The sequence below is a fragment of the Nyctibius grandis genome, chromosome 1 (genome assembly GCF_013368605.1).
Source record: "Nyctibius grandis isolate bNycGra1 chromosome 1, bNycGra1.pri, whole genome shotgun sequence".
NCBI classification, from domain to species: domain Eukaryota; kingdom Metazoa; phylum Chordata; class Aves; order Nyctibiiformes; family Nyctibiidae; genus Nyctibius; species Nyctibius grandis.
The window spans coordinates 13,173,984-13,196,957 of record NC_090658.1 but is presented as its reverse complement, the minus strand read 5'-3'; the positions used below and the strand labels follow the sequence as shown (position 1 = coordinate 13,196,957).

The following is a 22,974-nucleotide window of genomic DNA, read 5'->3' as shown; positions in this document are numbered from 1 at the left end:
AGTGCTGGGGCTAGGGTGGACCTGAGAACATGAATATGGCTGTACTGTTTTGGTCTAGAGCTGCCTTAGCCCTGAGTCCTGACTGTGGCTGACAGGATGTTTACTCAAAAAGCGTAAGAAGGGCAAGCCCGGCCCCCTGGCTCTGAAGGTGAACAGCTTGGGTGCTTCCTTGTCTGGAACCTTTCTCTGTAGTGGGTGCATTGGAAAAACCTTTTACAGCTTGAAGTGGTGACAGAAGAACTTATGGAAAAAATGGGGAAAAAACCTGAACAAGTAGCCCAGAACTAGATTCACAGGAGCAGCCGGGACAGATGCCAGTCTATAATAGCTGGACTACTGAGTGCAGTATGTAGCCTCTTGCTTCAGCCAGGGTCTTTCCCAGGAGACTGGGAGCGGCTGATGGGAAGCCACACTTTTCTGAGGGTTTTAAGGCAGATTTGAGAAACTCTAGGCTAGTAAGCACCAAGCACATTAGTAGAAGCTAAAGGATAGAGGTAGTGGAGCACATGGATAGATACAATGTTGGTGTATGGGCCCCTTTGTAAAAAGACTTGCCTCTGAGATGTTTTTGAATTGTTGAGGCATAAGAACTGTGAGATCCAGTTGATACACTACTTGGATTTCTAAAAGGCCTTCAACAATGTTTCTCAGAGGAGCTTCTTAAAAAGCGAGGCTGCTGTGGAGCAAAGGGGAAAGTCCTCACAGGGATAAATAATAGTCTAAATAAAGAGCAGGAATACATAGTCAGTTGTCATGGCAAAAGCTCACCTGTGAAGATCTGGAGGGATCTACACTCAGATACCTGCTCAGTATAATCCTAAACATTCCTTCTTGGAGGAGATTGCTGTAGCAGTGAAGAACTCCAGCCCAGGGAGTGTCTGCTGAGGGACCATCTCTCATCTCTCTCTCTCTCTCACCTCTCTCTCTCTCTCTCTCTCTCCCCCCCTCTGCAGAGCTTTAGCTGCCTAAATTTTTAGGGAGGGTTTGTGATGTTGTGCTGTAGACTTGGATGTAGCTTAGGTTTGCATTTCAGGAATGCAAGTTGAGCTTTCTGTCTCAATCTTATTTTTTCTTTTTGACTTGAGAGTTTTAAGAATCTGACATGTCTCTTCTTGGCAAAATATTGGTTTGGAGCCCTTGAAACTTTCCAGAGATCAGTAGGGGTATTTAAAGTAGGCATATTCCTTCATCCAGTTTCTTTTTGTGAAGTACCAGATAATATTAGATTTCTTCCCTTTGCTTAGAAAGAGGAATGTCAATGTTGAATCCTGGGGAAATCATCAAGCATGGTTTAAGGAGTACATTCTGATCAGATTGACAGAAGCCATTTTGTGAGACACTCTGGCAGCTGGAGACAAGTGATTGAGCTTACTGTGGCAACGGTCTGAACCAGCTGCAAGTTTTGATGAGCTCTGTGGGGTTTTTTATATTCATGTCATATGCAGTAATGCAGTAGCAAGCAGAAGTGGTAGTTCATAGTGCAGTGGAAAGTGAGGAGGAAATAACTGGGAGCAGAAAACACTTATTGTTCCAGACACTGCGAAAATGGAGCTCACTCATCAGCAGTCTGCAGTTCAGCTCTAATCCATGAAATGCGCAGTGCCTGCTCAGGCACCCAGGGCTGAGCTGGCACCGTGTTTGTTGCACAGGAGCTCTGGAGCCATGCAAATCCACGTGCTGAAATGGGTCACATTTCAGACTCTGCTCTCACAGCTACTTTGGCTGCCAGGGCTATAAGATGACCCTCTCGCACTGCAAATGTTCATCTCTGCTCTCAGAAATGAGAACCTGAAAACCGAAAGGGTGGAATGGTGAACCCACAGTTTACCTTGGTGACCTCTCCTCCAAGGTGGTTGCTGTTGCCTCTTGGCAGTCCTCTTGCCTGCATTTTGCCTGTGCAAGGATCCAGCCAAATCATAGAGAGACTGAGTATTTGGAGAGGGATGACAACTCCATAACATCTGCTAGAGGGCTCATGGAGACAGGAGAGTGAGTGCTGCTGGGTCTCTCCTTCTCTGACCTCTGTGTATGGAGATGCACAAGAACAGAATGTATTTAAACTTTCCACGGGGAAACATAGATATCTGTTCACATACAGAGCCCAGCTCGCATCAAGTGTTGCTAGCCCCTGTCTTTGTGCAGCAGTATACATGGACGTTTGGGTGGGCTTGCATTGGTGGCAGGGCTCGAGGGCTTCTGGTTCTCTCATGGTGTGGCTGTTCCTCCTGGGAAGTGCTGGCTGCTCACTCCACTGCTCTTGAGGAGCTGCTTCCTGGCATGTGGAAGCTCATTGCAATTCAGGGGAAGCAGCTGAAACTTCTCTTCTTCTGGAAAAGTAGGTCAGGGAAATCTGCCTGTCAGGAATGTCTGGAGGGAGAAAAGGGAGTTTGGTGAATGTGATAAGAGCCCAACACAGTCCACCTCCATTTTTTTTATTGAAGAGATTTGTGGTGTGAATGTAAATCATAAAGGCTTCTATAAAAATACCAGTTCCTGCTAGAGTGGCGTCTGGTGACCTGAGGTGCAAGTCCAAAGGGGGACCTTTGGGTCCGACTTCTCTGTGATCTTGGGCATCTCACTTTCCCTTTCTGTGCCTTGCCTTCTCATCTGAAACAAGGAGCAGTGCTGGGGTGTGTTGAGGCGGTGTGACTGAATGACCAGCAGCTTTGCTACGTTGTGCAGTGGGATGGGAGGATGAGGTGAATTGTCCAAGCTCTAGCGATCCATTATAGTAGCAAAAATGAAGAGATAAGTACAAACAGCTGTGTTTTGGCTAGTTGCTTTTTATCTGGAGGGGAAGAGCCAGGGGTGGTGTGTGCATGGAACGATTGCTGCTGTTTGTCTTCCACTACAGCACTGGAAGGGAAATTTGGTCAGCCAAGGAAACACCGGGTCCGGTTCAGACCAGGCACAATGGGAGCTGAGCTGTCCAACTTCTGGCAACCTGGCTGGCTTGAGTAGCTCTTATTTGCACTCCTCATTCTTCCAACAGGAGTGTTTTGAGCCTGCTCCAAATGAGTCTCTTTCCTCTTTTCTGAGAGGTCTTCAAAGATGTGCAATTGCTGGTGCAGGACTCCTGTCAGATGAGTGCTCTGGTGGGAGAAACTTTTGCCATTGCACTCTGGTCTGCCTTCCCTCAGCAATGGCACATCCCAGGCCAGCCTGCACTGGGAGTGATTCGCAGCAAGTTGGCCTTCCTTCTCATATCCATCTTGTTTTCACGGCTGTGTGTCATGTGCTGGAGACACAGCAGTGCCTGGGAAAGGGTCTTTGGACATATATTGCTCACAGCCTGGTAATGGCAGGCAAAGAGCAGAGCTTGGCTGTGGGCACACTTGCATTTGCATGGGATGTATTTGTGCATGGCTACACAAAGCAGCAGCTTGCAGGATGTACTTGCTCGAGCTCGCCATAGCAGGAAGTGAAGTGTGGACACGGACAAGGAGGGGCTTCTCTTGTGCCACTGGCTGGTGCAGTGAGTTGCAGCCTGCAGAAGGCGTTGGGAAGTGTGGCATGGTAGCTCTTGCGTGTCTGAGGCTTTGCTGCCTTGGAGATGGGCTTTTTAACCGCTTTCTGGACTTGCAGGGTATGGACTGACAGGTCTTGGAGGGCAGCAGTGTGTTCTGCTATAAGCTTGTACTGTACCCAGGGCTCCTGTTTGACCATGGTACTGAAGAACAAAAATGCTTGCCTTTCAAGAACAACTGTACTTATAACAGTGTGTGCATAAGGCTGGATGGAGGAGAAACCTTGTGAACAACGGTAGCCTCTCTGTTGTAGTAGGTAGACCTGTCCTTGCATTGCTGAGGGCAATCAGCATTTAGGTAGGTCTAACCTGTCTCTTCCTCTTTACCAATGTGCATAGTTGGTAGCCAAGTGGGTGCTGAGTTTTCTAACTGCCTTAAATGTGAAAGAAATTTATTCAATGTTGCAGCTTCCAGTAGGTGCTCCTCTGCTTCCAAAATGGGAAAAGCCAGTTTGGTTTACATTAGTGAGGCAGGTCAGGTTTTCATGAACATTGATGGCTTTGTGCTGTTCTCTGTGTATAGAATTGATTTTGGGTGGCGTAAGCAAGAGTTTCTCATGCTGCCAGTTTTTAGCCCAGTAACTAGGCTTTGAATATGGCGGTAATATGTGCCAAAAAGACAACCTCAGTCTCCTGCTCTGCCAGTGCTTTGGGACTGAAGTCCAAATCCGATCAAAAGCACTAAATGTGGGTGTTTTAAAATGCCGGTCTCAGCTGGGGGCATAAATTTCAAGATGGAAGTGCCTTGCCAGTTCATATCATAAAGACATGTCCCAGGGAGAGAGGTTTGCTTCAGAAAACTCACTAGGACTTATGCTAAAAAAAATGGGCCAATGAAGAGGATCTTGTTTAGGCACAAGATGGTCAATGCATCTTCGTGTTAATTACTTTGGCAATGTGCACTCATCTATGATTACTGCCAGTGCAAATGCAATGGACCTCAAGCCTCTTTGACAGAGTTCAGGATATGTATGCTGCTAATAGGAGCGCTCAGAGGCTTGGACAGCAGTTGGATCCCTTGTCGCTTTTGGTGTTGAGAAGAGAAACATGCAAGGCTGTCAGACAACATAAACTTCCTTTCTTCAAAATGGGTCAGAGCTGGAGTACCAAATGCTAATAGTAATGCTGCTGCTACTGCTAGCAGACTCCCCAGGGCTCTGCTGCAGCCTTGCTTCTGGTTTCTTACATTCTGGAGCATCTCAGCTGTATGGAAAAAGCTTTGTGTACCTTCTCACAGAAGCAGATTGACGTCAATAATCTGTCTCTGGAAAGTCCGTTACCACTTACCTATAGCATAACTGTTGACAGCAGCATGGGCTCAGGATGATCACCACAGTAAAGCGTACCCAATCACACGTGAGCTCCCTGCAGTCTTTCCTTCTGGAGCCCTATAAAAATTACAGGGTTATTCAGCATATTCATTTCTAGCTTCCTGTTTTAAAAGTGAGAGTGTGACTCACTTCATGTTTACTAGATTGAAAATTCACAAATAATTAATCTGCTTCTGTATGGAAATGAAAGTTCAATTAAAATCTCTAAAGTTAGTCCCTTAAAATTAGCTCCCTAAAACTACTTTGGATGTACTCGATTATAAGAACATTCATCTAAACATGTTTTGTATGCAAAGCCCAGTTAAATGGATGGCGGATTATTATTCCTGAGTAGTCAAAACCAATGGATTTTGTTCAATGCCCTCCAAGAGTCTGGAGCTGGCAGATCTTATTGTATACACTCTCTCCTTTTACTTGGAGATTCAAAGAAGGAAATCAGCTTTCTCCTTCCAGTTGGGTTTCTCAACTCCACAACTTGCCAATGAACTGAAGTGCTTCATTTCTGTTTGCTCACACTATTCTCCCTGTGCACCCAGGGCAGGAAACTGCTGTCAAGGCTGGCGCTAGCACTCAGCTAACTCTGGGTCCAGATGTCAGTCTGCTGAGTTCCCTCTGCTCACTTTGAGTTCTTTAAAGCTATGAAGCATTTTTACTGAAAAAAACTTTTCTTAAGTTCACAGAAAATAGTTTTTATTAGCTGTATGGTAGGATGATTGTTAAAATTTCAATGTACTTTTTAGATGTATTTCTCTTTTAGAAAAGATTTGAATAGAATATCTCAGTTTTTGTGACTGCTCTAAGAAGTGCTGGCTTGGCTTTTATCTGCACATCTGCTTTGGAGTAAGGCCATTACAGAGAAGATTAAATAGAAGAGCTTTTTGGAAGCTTTTTGCAAGCTTTTTGCATTCTTGCTGCACTGAGGCTCAAGTGTAATGAAATCTGAAGGGAGACCCAGGATTGCTGAAGGATGGAGGTTCTCAGCCCAGATGAATAGGCACTGTTGTGTGGTCCCCAGAAAGCACACCCGCCTGAAAAGTGTTAGTTGTGCCTCCGGGACCGACGAATCTGGCCTAGGGTCTGGGCAGGACTGTGTGTTTTATTAGCGAAGTCCAGTTGTAAAATCCTGGCCTGGAGGACTGTGCCCTGTGAACTGCAGGTCCTGGGAAGGTGATTTTAAGGCAGGTGCTGTGCTTGCCAGGACCTTGCTGTCTGACTTCCGTTCATTCTTGGCCTCCCCAGAAGGGGCAGTTTTTGCCTACGGTGATCCTGCTTTTGCAAGATGCTCTTGCCTCTTCTGATGTGAACTTTCTTCCTTCCTTTGATTGTGCTCTTTGTTCCTATCCTGTCCTTGCTGTCATCTTTCATCTCCTCTGATGACAGAGACCATGGATGACCTGTACATGCTTCTCTAATTACATGCTGATTTTAAGCAGGGATTATTCTTGTAAAGCTGTATTTAAATTTGCCAGTGCAATTTTAGTGCATGTTAAAAAACTAGTGCAGGCTTGGCATAGACCCTTCATCAGGTAGAAGCCAGTTGCAGATAGCATGCAATAGGTGCAACTGAACCTACTGTGGCAGTTTGAAATCGCACTGTTCAGCCTCACATGGGTGTTGACACAGATGTTCGGGCAAGCAGTGCAGTAGTTGGTTGTAGACCCCAGTAAGCACCTCTGCCTTTCCACTCCAAAGCACTGCAGTGATTTCTTCTCTGGTTTAGTAGTGATGCTCTTCAGCTTTTCTAAAGCAAAAGCCTCCTCCATCAATGGCTGATGCCTTGAAAGGGAAACCTCCAGACCTTTTTCCTTCTTTCAGTGTACAAACCTATTTTAATTCTCCCTGTTGATAGTTTAGTTCCTGGGCTGTCTTTCCCCTTGTACAAAGCAGGGTTGGCGGCACTCCAGGTCTGTAAAGACCCACATTGTTCTGTGTGGATTTGCTCATCACAACTGGTTGTTCCCTTTAAACAAGCATCTTTAGGTGTAGGTGACATCAGAGGACCTTGATGGTATTTGCTTCTGTGGACAGGACCAAACTGTACTCCTGTTCCCTCAATGTGTCATGTCAGTGTACTTGATACCGGAGGCAGCCCCAGAGATACTGCAAAATGATTCTTCCAGACAGCATTGCCAGGGTTGCAGTGGATGAGGGATTCACTTAAGATTGAGTGGGACTTCCCTGTATGGTGACATGGCTCTGGGGCATGCTGTGTTGGCTGTGAGTGCTTGTTGATGGGGCCTAGCTTTTTTATCTACTGTAGGACACACTGGGCTGAACACAGGAATCCTGGAGATGCTGGGCTGCTGCTCTAGTGCAGGTGTTGGGGGAAGCATGCTATATCTGCAGTGGAACTGCTCCTTTGCCGGGCTGGTCCAGAGAGCAGCTCTGAGCATCCCCTACCCACTAGCAGACAGGACTGCTGCTGTTGGGCTGGGCATCCCCAGCCCTGCCACTGCTGGAGATACGACTTGTGTTTGTGAGGCTAGGTGCTCTGAGCATGTCGGATGGTCTATGCAGCTTCCAGGATTCTGGATAGTTGCTGGGTCTCCAGGTATTGTGGACCGTGTCTCCCCTCACCTCAGCCATTGTGCCTCCATCCCCTCCACCACATCTGGGCAGATCCTGCCACCTGCCACTTACGATAAGGAGCAACGGTGATGCTCTGATATAGAATCTCTGATCAATCTTTTATATCTTCCATGAGGGAAGAATAAGGCAATTGCACCCAAGGAACTGCACTAACAAATGACCCTGTGCTTTCATACCTGAGTAGCAGTGCTCTTCAGCCTTCCTGAGGGAACAGCTTCCTCTGCCTCTTCTCCGTACACGATTATCCCAAGGAAGGGATTCACCTCTCCTTTGAACTGGCAGCCTATTTATAGCTGCAAACTGAGCACCAGTGAATAGAACATGCTACTAACAAGCTGATGAATGCTTTGGGGGCCTTGGCTTCTCTGGGCTTGTGTTTTGTTCTTGTTTCTGCATATTGCTCTTCGTGCCCTTGGTCATTTGACTTGGTTTCATCTTTTAGATGCTTGCTTTTTGGCCCTGGGAACTGAAGACAGTGCGATCTAGCCAGGTTGCTGTGCTGCCCATCCCTTCAGGCATTAGGGTGGGTTGTCTGATGCGTTCACAGCACTTCTGTTAAGGAACTGCGGGATATTTCTGAACTAGGTTTTTCCTTTGAACGGTACCCTATTGGTACGTCCAGATCCTGGGCCTTTAGTTAAGTTTGCTCCCCTGATGTTGTTGCCCCTTGGGTTTTGTCCTCCTCTTAAAAATTGTAACTGGCTAGAATTTCACAGTCACTTGCAGTCTTATTGCCTGCCTTTCTTAACCACTTCCTCCGTGTTAGATTTAGAGATGTCCCCTCATGGCTGTTTTCAAAACTTTTCAGTGTTATTCTGGTATTGAACTACCTTTTATTTCTTTTATAGGCTTCTTTTACAGTTTGATCAGTGAACCAAAAAAGCCACATTTTTGTCTCTTCTGCTTCAGTTGGCTGGTACAGAGCTGCCGGTGGGCCAGTCCCAAGATATGTGCACTGGCATACGTTTTTCTAACAGGCTGCGTAGAAGAGCTGGGGACGACTCATTTCAGAAGTGTTTAACGATCTCCTGTGCAAAATTCAGAGTACTTAGAAAGAAAACAAGGACACTGCATCTGAACATACAGGTTTGACTTGGCCAACACATGCCCAGATAACAAGCATAAAAGAGTGCCTCTGTTGGACCAGGTGGCTTTGTGTGCACCTATTGTGTAGGAAATCCTTCACTTCAGCCACAGTTTCCCACAGGTTTCTAGGAAGGATTGTATGATAAACCACCCGTCCCTTCATTCCCCAAGTTCTCCAATAGGCACTCTGGTGCTCCGGTGAGCACTACAAAAATGTGCTTTAAAGAGAATAAGCCATTGGTAGGGTGTTGAATTTTTCATGTATGTTATGAATTCAAATTTTCTTAGCCAGGGTGTTTTTGGATGGCTGCACGTGCCTGCTGTGGCTGTAATACAGGATGCGGTGAGGAGGCACACCAAGTTATTCACGGACCCTTTTGCTAGACAAAATGTGTGTCATGATAGCTCCTGGCTCTGCTTGCAGCTTGCTGAGATGCTGGATGGGCACCGTGATCCTTTGAGAGAATGACCTGTTCTACTGGGACAGTGGTTGGAATTGAGCAGCTCCAGGTGCGTGGAGTGTCATCTGCTTAGTCTGTGTGCTGCTTGCTGGAGCCCCCAGGGCCCTGTCAGCCTGTGAGTAACTGTCTGACACTGCTGAGCCCAAGCTGCAGTGCCTTTGAGAGCAGGGACTGCGACTGCTGGGCAGCCTGACAGCCTGCTGGGAAATCTTGTGGTGCCAGCGAATGACAGTGGATGCAGTGAATGACTGCGGGCAGCAGCTGCCTGTGTGCTTTGCCTGGGGAGGTCCTCAAGGGAAAACTGCCTTTGCTCTGGCCTGCTGGAGCTCAGGCTGCTCCATGGACACAGCTCTGCTACTTTTGCAGGGCAGCTAGTCCATGCTTCTCGATGCTTGCTCCCAGAGAGCCTGATGTTACAGGTGCAAACTTGAGCACAAGACACTATTCTATTGTTGGGGTTTTCTGCCATGGTACCCCTCAGCTAGGGATCCAGCATAAGCCATAGCAACGTGTGCAGCCTTCTCACTTCCACTCCAGCTGCATGGGTTGTGTGGCATCTCTGCCTCAGAAAAGCATGCATGGTTGGGTAGAAACAGCCCAGCAGCTTTGAATTGCAGTGGTGTGACAAGACAGACATTTATGCTAGGAGCGGCTATTTCTGAAGCTGACTGATGAGGAGAAGCAGTTCACATTAGAGTGTTTGCAGGTATCTCTATGCTAAAAGGAAAGCTGCTCTGTAGCATCCAGGTGAGCTGCAGCTCCTTGCCATGGGGTGTGTGAGATAGCTCTGGTTTGTCTGTGACAGTGACAAGGTAGAGCAGCCGACAGGGTCTTTCTAGGCAGATCTCAGGGTTTCCATTCCACCCTCTGATCTTGCTTTTGACACTGAATGCAGAGAGTGATTGTTCTCCTGTGATTTTAACAACTATCCTTTCATAGCTCCCCCACTTTTCAGACAAGGGTCTTTGTGTCATGTGTGGTCAGCACAGTGGCCTCACTGGTCTACATCAGTGGGTTAAGAGATCTGTGTGTTAGAGAGGTTAACAACCTGTCGGGGAACTCCATGCGGAAAATTTAAGCTCGCTTTTAGTCAGCCTGGATCCCTTTTGCTTCCACCTGGGAAGCAGTGCACCGAGACCCAGAGGTCTGGGGCGGTGGGTGAGACACAGTGCTTTCAGCAGCGCTGCAGTATGAAGGTACAGGTGGGTAACAAATTACAAACTGATTAAAAGGAAAAGATTTAAAGCAAAACTAGTGGGGAAAGGTGTAAACAGAGGCTGAATACATCTGGGAAGACAGCACAGCAACTTTGTTAAAATAGCAGTGTTCCAGCCTGTGCAGATGGGGATGATAATACTAGGCCCTGATGCTTCAGTGGGGCATTTTTCTGTTGCTGACTTTTTCTAGCGCAGAACAGAATGACCGGACTGTAAAATGACATTATGAGGTGCCAGGTTTGTATCTGACTTGAATCAGATTAAATGCTAGCAGGAAAATAATTTTGTTGGGAAACATGCAGTTCCCAAGAGTATTTTAGTGTTTCCTCTTAGCTTTTGAACCGTTTGGGCAGCATCATTTAGTATTTATGGAAGAGTAGAAGGAGAGAAGTTTAAAAAACACATCACTGGGTATAAGGAGGGTGCAGGCAAGCCTCATGAGCAGCAAAATGTGTCAGTTCAAATTTCAAAGCTGCAGCCCCCTCAGAGTGGAGAGCTGGGCATTCTCTGCGTTGTCATTGGCACCTGTTCCTTGGGTTTTACCTTAGTGTGGTTATATTGCCTACTTGGGCAGGCTGGAGGCTTGTGGAGCAGAGCTGGACAGTGTGAGGGAGGCATTTAGTGCAGCTTTACAGGCAGGCCCGAAGCTGCGATGAAACAGTAGCAGCCTGGCTGGCAGCTGTGCTGTGTCCCGGGCTGTGCCAGTGCCATCAGAGATGGAGCAGCTCTTCGCTGGAGTGGCTTGGCTCAGAAAGAAAATGTTTAATAGCACAGAGGAAAGCTGGATGGGCAGAAGGCTGTAGCTTGCCTCAGTGAACAGTGGTACCTGCCTTAACTCTCTGTACTGGTAGGTTCAGTCTCTGCTAATTCATACACTCTTCTAGGCAGAGCTCTATATTGAATTCTGTCTGAAGAGAGGAGACTTGCTAGGAAGGAGGGGCAGGAATAGCCCTGCCAACGCTGGCAGGCTGTAGTGATCTGTTTCCTGCTGCCCAGGTTCTGCGCTGGGTACATATGCAGGCAGCCCTCATCCTGCCTAGAAGTTTGTGGTGCTGCATAGGTTTGGTGCCACAGTAGCAGCTGCTCTTTCCTCCCACAGTGGGACTAGCCGCATTGGCAGGAATGACCCCTGAGATCAGGGTGGGAAGGATGCATGTCTTGTGTGTGATTTGCTCTCCAGGCTGGCCAAGCATGTGGGAGCTCTCAGTCCACAGCAGGAATGGGTCAGGAGGAAGTAGTCCTCGGGTCAAGAGGTGGCATTCAGGTTATATATTGACTTTAGCTGTCTCTTTGCTGTGTACGGTGTCCTACACTGAGTCATCCTGGAAATGAGCCTAGACCCAAGTCCCTGAATTGGTGTATGGCCTTGGCCAAGCATTTGCGTGAGAGAGCTGTTTTTCCATTGCATCCAGGCCTGCTCTGTCCTGATTTGGGATGCCATGACCTCTGCAGTGGCACTGAAGAAGCTGTGCATCCTCATGCCTCTGCTTCATTGCCCTGCTGCTTGGAACAGCCCACCCTTCCTCACTATGCCACGGGCAGCAAACAAGCAGAGGGAGCTTGATGTTAACTCTTGTCCTGAACAGCCATTCTTTCATTAGAAATGCAGTGTTATGAGTAGTTCAGATCTCCTTCCACGTGCACTGCCTGCATGTTAACATTTTGGCAGCACAAAAGCAACTGAAAGCCTGTAGTAGATGTTTTTTTTAAAAAAAAAGTACTACGCACACAGTGCACAGCAATGCCGCTGGTCTGTCTGCCTCTCCTTGTAGGACTCCCTGTGTTTAGGGCTGATGTAAGCTCAGTAATGCATCTTGGCTGATCTCTTGTAACAGGGCTGTTTGAAAAGCGTAACCTGTTAAAACCCTGTGAAGGAAACATAGTGCAGCGCTGCTCCAAGAATGGTTTTGGCTACAGTTTGGCTACAGCTATCAAATACCAGTTTTGAAAGCCCCAGGGAAGGGAATGATTTTGTACATCGTGTTAGGTATTTAGAAAGATTTTTATATTCTCCTAGATAAATCCAACAGATTTCATCCGTAATGCTGAATGAATCTTACACCTTCCAGACAAAACCAGTGAATACATTGCCTGGCTGTACTCGATCCTCCCTCACACATGGCTGCTTTCACATAGGTAGCAATCAGCTCTGATAGCTATTGCTGGTGATCACTAGTAGCTACTGCTGCTGGCTGAGACATGCACGTGGTCTGTCAATGTTCTTGTCCCTTCTCTGAGCCTCCTTATCTTGTAGGTGCATTTGACCCAGCCTGGTACGTCTGCTATGCTTTGTCCTGTTGTATCTCGTTGGGCTGTGACCTGCTCTTTCCCATGCATGTGTTGTGAGTGGCTGTGCTGTCTCAATGGTATTGCAATACTATGAAATATGTATCTGGACACAGAGGAGTGCTAAGAGCTTGTGGTGGGAGAGCAGGCTGTTCCCAAGAGGCCTTTGGCTGGCAGTCAGAGCTCCTGGGCAGACCCATGTGTGGTCCCTGCAGTAGGAAAGTCGCTTCTGAGTGTGTTTTATAGAGCAGCTGGATCCAGCAAGCTCTAGGGCAAGTTGCTGACCAAACCAAAGCTGTTCTGAGATCATCTGCCTGGAAGATTAGTTAGGCACTCTTCCAAGGGCTGATTGGAGCAGGGCATGCCTCATAAATGTACACACACAGTGAGGCGGTGGTGTTTAATGCAGTTAAGAATGGACTGCTCAGTCAGATGAGAACAGTGGGGGCTGTTGGGCTGGGCTTTCTCTCCTATGAGGGTAGGAAAAATGAAAAAATGAGGCGCTCCAATTCAATACAGTGGTGCTGAGGTCCCATTTAATGTGCCGCACTGGCAGGGCATGCACTGGCCTCTTTGAAAAGAGGCTGCAGTCTGTCCTGAATAGCCATGCCAGGGGGCATGTGCTAGCCAGGACACAAGGCTGTGAGGAGGACTCTGGGCAGCTGCGAGCAGCCAGCCATGAAGACAAAGAAAGGTGGACATATCTACTTGCAGGACACTGTTTTCTTTCCTTTTGCATCCCATTTGTCCTGACTGAGGATTCTGTCTTGCTCTTGGTAATGTATACTCTGCCAACACTGGCATTCTTTACTGTTCCCAGCATGCCTTTGTCCTCTGTCCTCCTCCTGTGTAGTGTGGCCAACTTGCTGCTGTGGGGAGAAGGAACCCCTTCTCAGCACGGGCCTTATGTTCCTTTGCTGTAATAACCCTCAGAGACAAAAGGAAGAAGAGTGTCAGCTGGTCCTCCAGAATGTCTGAGCTTTGGCCTTGGGTTTGGCCTGTCTAGAGTCACTTGGAAGGAGGTGGGATGATGGAGGGGACCAGGAATAGTCACATGGGAAAACAGGCTGGATTTCCTAAGGCAGGCAGAGCGATAAGCTGTGAAATGCTTTACAGGAAATGAAGGGACGTAGCAACCTGGGGAGTTTTGTCTTCCTGTCCCTCATGCTTTGGGATTTCCTTTGGGAAGGTGACCTGGGAATTGGGATGAGTGAAACCTACTGCAATTTGCAGTGACAGAAGTCTGCCCTGGATCCAGCAGCAGGGCAGACGTAGCAAGCTGCTGTCAGCCAGGATGCTGGGGAGCCAAAATGACTCTCTCATGGCAAGGAGAGGATTGCTGGTCTGCACCAGGGCTGTTGTGCTGCACACCACCTTGTGTAGCTCAGCTGGGGGACCTGATACACAGCAGGCATTTGGTGGCCCTGGCCCTAGCTCTTTCCTTGGGGACCCCAGGAGGGTGCTGTCATGGCCTTTGGCCTCTGTATCCTACTGTGTTACACCATTTCAATGCAGCTTGCTTCACTTGCCCTTCCCAGGCTGCAGCAGTTGCAGTTGCTGGAGGGCAGAGAGGCAAGAGTATGCTAGCAAGCCTTGCATGCTCTGTCATGCTTTCCCTTGGGGAAGCTCTCAAAGCAAGCTGATGTCAGCTTTCATCCCAGTTCATCTTAAAGCATGTAATTGGCCCACCTACCTGTCCTGATGCCTGAGCTGCAGGGCTTGAAGAAGAGCCTGCTGCTGTCCCAGTTCATCGCTCCTGTTCGCTTGCAACAGAGACTTGGTTTCTGAAAGTGGAGTAGGTCTCTCCTCCCCTCTGCGTGTATCAGTGGTGTCTCGTGCATATGTATCACCTATGGCTCAGGAAGTATCTTGACTTCAGAGAGCTGTGGTATCTGAATGCTTGAACCCGTTTTGTGTGCTCTTCCCTGCTTTGGCCACTATCAGAGGTGAGCTGTAGGGCCGGACACTCCTCTGGTCAGAGTGGGTAAAGCTGCTTTTACAAACTGCTCTATGAGACTAGCCAGTGTGCAGGGCATCCCCATCGCCCGGGGGTGGCTGGTCCTGGCTGCTGGCCTTCTGTCCTTTGGTGGGAAGCTTTGTGGGAAATAAGTGCTGCACAGCAATTGAGCAGCGGTGCAGGAGTGTCCTGTACCTTGTGAGCCCCACTGAACATCTCACATCTCTCCAGAAGCCCACTCTCAGAGGTGGATATCACCGTGAATGACAAACCTGAGCTGTCAAAGTCAGGAAAAATATTGAGGAGCTGCTAAACTGCTGCTATTGAAGGCCATGACTGCATCTAATAAGGGTGGTAGTTTTGACAAGGATGTGTGGAGGGCCGGTGCTGGGAAAGGTGAATGTGCTCTAACATTTGTAGGTGACATGGGAGCTACAGGCAAAACCCAGGGAGCCTGGCTGCTGCCACTCACAGAAATCAGTGCAAATGTTCAGGAAAATAATCCTGCCCAGAGAATGAGCTGCGACTCACACAGTGGTCGGTAAGCCAAGCACTGAACACCCCAGGGTGCCAGCGGAAAAAATGTACCACGTCTGCTCAGAAGGAGTGCGAGAACTGGTATTAAGGTTTTATATCCCATTAGTGGCCAGATGTACCATTCAAAGAGCCCTGGCTGCCGCCTTACTTTGCCCTCTAGCCTTCGCCTTCCATATATGATCCCAGTAGAAGTGCTCCTTGGCACCTCTGCCTCCTTGATGCCTGTGTCCTGTGCAAAAAGAGATGTCTGAGGTTCCTTATTTACTCAGAGCTCAAGCTGCTCCTCTGCCAGGCACCTTTGCCAATTTGTGGATAAATTTTGGGTAATTGTGCAGCTCCAGTTTTGCAGGGTGCTTCTAAAGCTGCTGCCCCCCCGCTGTGTATGGTGTGCCCTCAAATCTTTTTGCTGAGGCCGTAGGTAGGTCAAAATTGTTTTCCTCTCCTTACTAGTTGCTCTCAGGCTAACAGGCAAAGCACGGGCTCTAACCTTCTCCTCCTGTACTATGCACAGATATATTTTCATCCAATTTTCCTTCCCTTTCTACCAGCCTTAGGAAATGTACCTCTGGTTTGTATTCCCCTGGCATCAGGGGCTTGAGAGATGTGTGGCATCCACTGAAACATTGGCCTTGAAATGCAACAGTAAAACTAGCCACTGTGTGTGTCATCTGTGAGCGGCAGTCACCTGTTGGGACATGAGGTTGGATGAATTTGCAGACAGCTGGAGCCAGTGCTTTGCTGCTGGCGCTGAATTTCACAAAATGTGTGTGTTAGCAGGAGCTTTGCTTTTCACGATGAACTCACAGGCCAGGCTGGTGACAGTGTTATAAGTGTTTCATCAGACTTCAGAGTAAAAACTCCAAATTTGTTATTTAACTAGAGAGGAAGGAAACAACTGGGAAGCTGCAACCTGGAGCAGAAAAAAAAAGGAAAAAATGTGCCTAGAATGATGCTTTGGGGTGTTTTCAAAGTACAACTTCAGTGTCTAAGAATATACTCCAGAAAACTGCATACTCTAGAAAATGTTACTATTGAGGTTTTAATGCTATTGGACAGTTAACTCAGGGAGTTCCTGGGTTTGCTCCTTTCTCTCTTCCCCCTGGTCTTGTTTTGATGTAATTGCTTGCAGTTCAGAATCCCAACTTTGAAAGTCAGTGCCTGCTTAGCGAAGGTGTGTGAGAGTGTGTGTCTGCGTGAATGTGTGTCTGAGTGCATACATGTCGGTGCAGACATCTGCACGCTCCTTAGCCGGGGATGGTGCTGTCGGGATGCGTGTGTTTGCGTGTACGTGCATGTGCCTTACCATCATTTCCTTACCATTATCTTAGCTGTGATGGGTGTGTGATGGCCCTGTGAACATGCGTGTGCGTACATGTACTCCTGTTTGTTACCTCCTCGGCCAGCAGTGGTGGTGGGGTATATGCTCCTGCTTGGTACCAGGTTGAATAACAAGGTAGAGTGGAGCAAGTGAAAAGTAGGAGCTGCTTTATTTTGATGCATGTTTTAAAAGCCATGATCGGGAAAGGGAATTTTTGGCTGACTGACCATCCCAGTTAGTGATGGAAAGGCGGCGGCGTTTTTGAAGAAAAATACCAGGAAATGGTGAATAGCTCTCACCAGTAAACGACCAGTAGTGGAGTGCAGGAGTACGGGAGTTCCAGGAGGCTGTCAGACTGTCCTGTTTGAGCTCGTTTTCCTTGTTCCTGTCAGTCACTGTTGCTATCAGTGTTACACAGTTCACCACAGCTCAATATAGAGGAAGTCCACAGCTCAAGAGCAGTTGATACTTATTCTGTTTAATTCTATGAGCCAGTAGATCCAGATTTATAACTTAGCTACCAAAAAGTTCAGTGACTTGGGGGGATCACACAGTGATCAGTTCTGGGCAAGACCATGGGGTCGTTGCCATGGGATTTGGCTGGAATGTTCAGAGAAGCATATTGTTCTGATCACTGTGGATCAATACTGTCCTATAGAGATCTGCAGGGATTCATGTGAGACCCACTGCTGTCTGGTACGGGCATTAAACACCTGGCAGTGACACAGATCTGGGCGATGCAGGGACCGGTTAAGTAACAGATCAAAAGAGGGTCATCAGGGACAGCCAAGCTGCTAGGGAGCACCTTTTTAAAAATCATGTGCTCTTGTGCTGCAAATAAATACATTTAGACTCCAGACCATGCGTGCTACTCCCTGTGGGAAGGGTAGTGGTATTTTAGAAAGCACTGTTTTGAGAAGGGGTTGGAGTTGCAGGGTGCAAGCTTCACCTGAGCTACTGAGATCTTTGAGTGCTGCAGCTGGGGGAAGAGCAGAGGGTGGAAGGGGGTAGCCACCTTCCTGCATGTGGTATGGGAAGGACCATGGGCAGAGTACAGGGTCTTCCACTGTGTAAAAGAGATCTTGAAAACTGGAGAGGGGTCAAAAGAGAAGAAAGAAGCTTTGAAGTGCCTTATCAGAGATTAAAGAGCTACGCAAGTGGGTAGAGCTGATCAGTATGCACATACTCTTCCCTGAGGAAAAATACCAGGTACAGGAAAAATACCTGAGTGCCTCAGAGAGGAGCATGAAGAGCTAATGAGTGGATTAATTTTGATAAGGAGTGTGTTTTTACAGCGAGAACAACTGCCAGATAGAATTATGATCTTTCAATATCCTCAAATTAAGACTGATATCCTTATGGAAGTTTTAATCTTTTGGGGATAACTTTTCCATACAGGTAACTACCACGACTAGACTAGTGCTGTATGGAAAATTTGAGTAGATGTTCTGTCCTTGGCTTACACATTCAAGCCTCATTCCTCTCTGTGGCTTGCCTAGGGGCTAGGGTCAGTCAAAGTTAGCACTGGTTAGTGATGGTGTTAGCTAAGCTTAGGCTCTTTGCAAGCTTTTGCATAGTACAGCTGGTGTAGTTGCTGTACCTGATCTTCCTGGCTAGCACTCTGTCCTGCCCTCCCTGTCCTAGAGGTGACCTCCTTGTCTTTGGCCACACTCCCTGCAGCTCACTCCTAACCTTGCCTGAGTATTTCTGGGGAGCAAGAAGCCTGCCCTGGATGATAAGATTTCTTCCTTCCTACAAGCAGAGGTTAAGAGAGGAAGGGAGGACAGAGATGGGATCACTGACTGCGGTGCTGGGGTGCACAGGGTACAAGGGCTTAGGGGGCTGTAGCCCTGGACTTTGGCTGAAGGAATCCAGGCCATCTGGCAAAGAGGCAGGCAGAGCTTGCCTGCGCTCCCAGCTTCCTGATTTCTGGTCCCCCCCATGTCCAGCTATCCAAACACAAAGGACAGAGCAGCAGCGTTGCAGTCACTGTCCAGCAAACCTTCTGTGCAAGCTAGAATCATTCTATCAGGGAGGGCAGGGACGTGCTAGGAGGTGAGTGCTTGCTAAGCCTAAACCTGTCCTGCAGTATGGCTGTCTGTCTTTCCCTTTCCAGTATTGTTCCACCTCTGGGCTGTGCTACACTGTTGATGTACATTAGCATAGCAAGAGCAGGTTTTTTTTCCTTCTTAAAAAAAAAAATGGCCCTCAGAGAGCACAATGTGTCAGACAGAAAGGTATTTTGTAGTGGCCCATCTCTTCTCCAGGAAGGGTGGCCTGAATCTCAGGTACAGCACACTGGTATCCACAAAAGTCCTGGGTACCACTGGCTGCAGGAATGCAGACATTGAGCATGGAGCACAGAGGCTAGCTTGCAAAACATGAGAGTGCCAGTGTTGCTTGTTGTAAAAACGTGTCTGGCCTGTGCTCCCTGACACATAGATCCTTGCAAGTAATCTCCATGGGAGTCCTGCTGCAGCCTCCTGGGCGGGAGGTTGGCATGGCTGGCTGTCTCACAGGCACTGACTAATCCTTCGAGCAGCAAAAGTAGCTCTTCTCACTCAGCCTCAGGCTCCTTCGTGGATTTTTCCTGGAAGTGCCACTTACCACACTGAGTATCCAGGATTTCAGGTTGTCAGTGTGGCTCTGCTATATGAGGCTTTCTGGGTGGCTACTGCCTTCCCAAGTCAGCTCTGTGTGGTACTGTGCATGAGAAGAGCTGAATTGTAATGTCTACATGGGAACATTTGCCGTTACTAAGTCCAGGATAAGAGTGGATTTAAGTGCTTTGCTTTATAAATAAACAGCACTGTGGCCAAGGTAGATTTAAGCAGAGCTGGCAACAGCCCTACTTGGGAAGGGATCTCTTTACCACATGGCCTGCTGTTGGACTTCCTGTCGCATGCTAATCCCTTAAGCCTGCTTTAGCTCGGTTAATTTTCCGTCTTTCCGTTTTTTCCCCAATGGGCTGTCTCGGTGGCACGTGAATACCAGCATTCCTCGGCCAAGCTTGTGCCTGTGGCTGGGCCAAGCATCCAGGCTGCCTTCCGAGCGCTGGGTACCATGTGGCAGGGCCAAAGGGATGGTGGTGCCTGAATGTGTCCCATTCCCTCTGTCTTACAGGCTCTGCAGTCTGCGCCTGAAGAAACTCACAGTGCTGAAAGAGTTGGACAAAGAGCTGAGCTCTGTGCTTATCGCTGTGAAGATTCAGGTAGGCTCCTCTCCTTGCTGCTGCCTGATGGCAGCAAGCCCATCCTTGTGTCCTCTGTGAAGTGCTGGTCTGCATGTCCCTTGCCTTGTGCCAACCCCTTGCTTCTGTGTCGGTTAGCACCCTTGGGGAGATTTTGGCTCCCAGGCAGGTGGGAATGATGCCCCAGGAACAGCAGCAAGCTGCTTGGTGCTGGTTTGTATCAGGGATTAATTTGGTTAGGCCTCTGCACTGGGACAGAGTGCATCTTGCTTCCCTGCCTGCTTCAGCCAAGGCCCTTCTCTCAAGCTGCTGTTTGGAGTTTGGCATCCCCTACCCCACCAGTCCTGACCCTTTAGACAGGCTCAGTGCTGGGTGGTTTCTGGCAGTGCCCTCCGTCTGGATCCCCTCCCTGGGGAGTGAAGGGTGGGAAGGGAAGGGTGCAAGGGATCAGCGACTCTGTTCGTGACTTCTGCTGGCATTTCCACCCTGTGTGATCTCACTGCTGCCTTTGCTGTCCCCTCCCTTCCTCTGTGCATCCCTGCTAGGCCTGGTGACTCTATGCTGAACCAGGTGGAGGGGAGGGGAGAGGATCTTTGTCACCAAGGGGAGAGGGAATTTGCCCCCATCCTGGTATGTTCGATCCTCCCCCCTCCATCTCTGCAGCTGGTGGTGAAGAGATGGGTCCATGTGGGTGCAGGCACATCCTTTCCACCATCTGCATGGAAGCAAGATGCTGAATATGCTGTCCTTGCCACAGCTCCCCTAACCCAGCTGGGATGCTGGTGTCCTTCCTTTGTTCTTGTCAGCTGGTAGAAAAGCTGCTGATCCCATTGGAAAGCATTGTGGGGCAGGAGCTCAGCAGCTTTGCGCTCCCACAGAGCTCTTTGTGCGGCACACATTAGGATCTAAATCCTGGATTAGTGCTGCAAGCTGCAGTATTAGTGGAGCTCTGGGAGCCAGGGTTTGCCTTCATGGCAGCCCCGATTCACTTGCGCAGAAGGAACTGAAAGCGAAATATGTGAAACCCAGGGCCTGGGGTGAAGACAGGAGGAGGATGCTGTGGTTCACACATTATTGGTCAGTGTCCTACTTTGCTGGCCTTTCCATCACTGTGTGTATGGTCCCATTCAGGAGAGCTGAAAGCACTGTGCTTTTATCCCCAAGACCCCTGAGACCTGTGCCTCTTTGGTGCAGGCTTTAGCAAGGGAACAACCTGGGCAGGAGAGAGCTGTCTGGCCCCTGGAAGTGTGGGAGCAATCCAGGCTGGACCACAGGTGCCAGCAGCACAGGACTGGGGGGCTGGGAGCCAGCTGGGGGCTGTTGGTCCCATGTGGCTGGGAGGGCTAGGCTGGTCCCTCACTCCTTTTCTCTCCTGCACTGTTGGTCCAAGCTATCTGTGCTTTTCTGGACTGGGGAACCTTGAGCTCCTGTGCAGCCCCCCTTATGCTGGGGCTGCCATGTATTGAGCATGTGTGTCCTCAGCTGCCCCCTCTCTCATGCACTGCAAATGTGAGACCATGGAAGAGGCTGCACAGTGGGACTCCAGCTCTTTCAAACAGATCATCCCTGTCTCTGCCCCAGGCCAACCTTGCACCCTGTTGGCAAAAGAAATGAACAGGCCTCAGCAGTGACTGAGGCCACCGGGGCTCTTCACTGCAGGGCTCCTTTCCCTGCCAGGGAATGGAGGCTGCATTCAGGGTCTTAATCTAAACATGGTCACCTCTTCTCTGCGTGGCCACACACCCATGGCTGCATGCTGGTGTAGGCTTCCTGCAAAGCTGAAGGAAACTGGAGGAGAATGCTTCTGCCCACATTACCCTGTGGCTCGACACTTATTGTGGGAGTGGCGTGGACTTGTGTGCCTCCCCAGGCTGCTTCCACCTGCCTGACCAGCCACCTTGGCAGGGTCAGGGACTGCTGAGCCTTCCCAGAAGGCAGATGGAAGCTGTAGGAAGCTTCAGCACAGCCTGCCTACAGAATGGCCTCAGATGGATCCATCCTTCCTGCTCCTCTCCTAGGTAACAGATGAGTCACGCTAGTAAGAAGCTGTTTGAAGGCTGCCCAGCAGGCATTGCCATCTCCATCTTTTGGATGGAAACAGACGATGGATGCATGTAACTTGTAGAGGACCTGCAAGTTCCCAAGGGGCCAGCTGGGGACTAGTGGAAAGGGGAGCTCTATTTTCTCTCATTTTCTCTCAGTAGCTCTGTTGGGTTAAGGAAGCTGCCTGTCAGGAAGTTACTGCTCTGAAAGGCAGACTGCATGGAAACAAAGCTCTGAGCCTACGCGAGCGGGGCTGGCACCAAGGCAACAGCCCCAGCGCTGGAGACAGTCTGCTCAATGAATGTATGTGACCCAAAGGATAGTGTAAGCCTGTTTAGAATATCTGATCTCCTTCTCACAGTGATCATGCCCTTCTGGTCTTAAAATTCAGCTTCCAAGTGTGGCATGTGCTGTTATCTGCTCCTTCATCTGAAAAGACCTCTGTCAAAGGACTAAGGGAGCTTTCTATGTCTCCAGAACATACGCATTTCCCAGAGGTGATTTGAATATTTAATGTTCAGTGACTTCCAGTGAGATAAAGTCTGAACTACTGTGAAGAAGGGGACTTACTCTCAGATCACTTGAGTCGTTTTTAAACCTTTACCCCTTGTTATTTGTTTTAAAAGACTGGAGATGTCATAGAGCATTTCCTTCTGTGTATTATTCAGCATGGCATTAAGAGAGTCAGATGTGCCCTGCTTAGCTCCATAAAGGTGCAGATATCTGTCTTGGCATCGTAACTTATTATGGTGTGAAGGGAAACGTGGTGCTCCCTCTCAGCAGAGAGACTTACTAGAATTCAGAAACACCCAGCCTTGAGCTGTGAACAGAGGAAACAGTCAAAGAAGAAAACAAACCCCAGCACTCCCAGACCTTTCAGCTCCTGTGACAGGTGCTGTGGGAGGGATGCAGATCCTCCTGCAGCTGCTTGCAGGATGTGTCTGGTGACTCAGGTTCAACCCTTGGTGCTGCTGTAGAGAGGTGATGCTGGCAGCCCCTGCGTAGCAGCCCAGAATGTGTGCTACAAAACAGGCCAGGCTGAGAAGCTTGTTTGCCTCTGCCAGACCTGCCTGCTGCCCCTGCCTTGCTCCCTGCAGGAACTTGGATTTTTTCCTCCTTCTTGCTATGCATGGAAGGTACATGCAGAGTTTTCTGTCTACACCTCCCTCATCCTTTGTTTCTAAGCTTTTTGCAACCACTTGTAGGATTTTCCACTCCTGCCTTAGCAATCTGAGCTATCCCCTAAATAACTAAATTTGCTAATGTTTTTTAATGGGCTATTCTCTCCCAAAATGCACCTTTAGCTTGGATTCTGGGCAGTGTTTTGCTCTCTGCCTTGGCCTGGTCTCCCCTACTATGTTAGTTCTCTCTCCTTTTCCAGGTTTGGTATGCACTTCTAGCCTCAACACTGTATTTTAAACAAGACCCATCAG

General features: G+C 48.7%; 1 protein-coding gene across 4 annotated transcripts in view; it reads left to right on the top strand.

The window, feature by feature from the left end:
• Window positions 1–22,974, top strand: part of LOC137662988 (phosphofurin acidic cluster sorting protein 1-like) — a 71,160-nt gene that overhangs the window by 30,123 nt on the left and 18,063 nt on the right. For all 4 annotated transcript variants that reach the window (XM_068399820.1, XM_068399812.1, XM_068399806.1 and 1 more), the window contains exon 2: window positions 19,432–19,519. In XM_068399820.1, coding sequence (XP_068255921.1) covers window positions 19,432–19,519 — 88 coding nt within the window. The remainder of the gene's footprint in view (window positions 1–19,431; window positions 19,520–22,974) is intronic.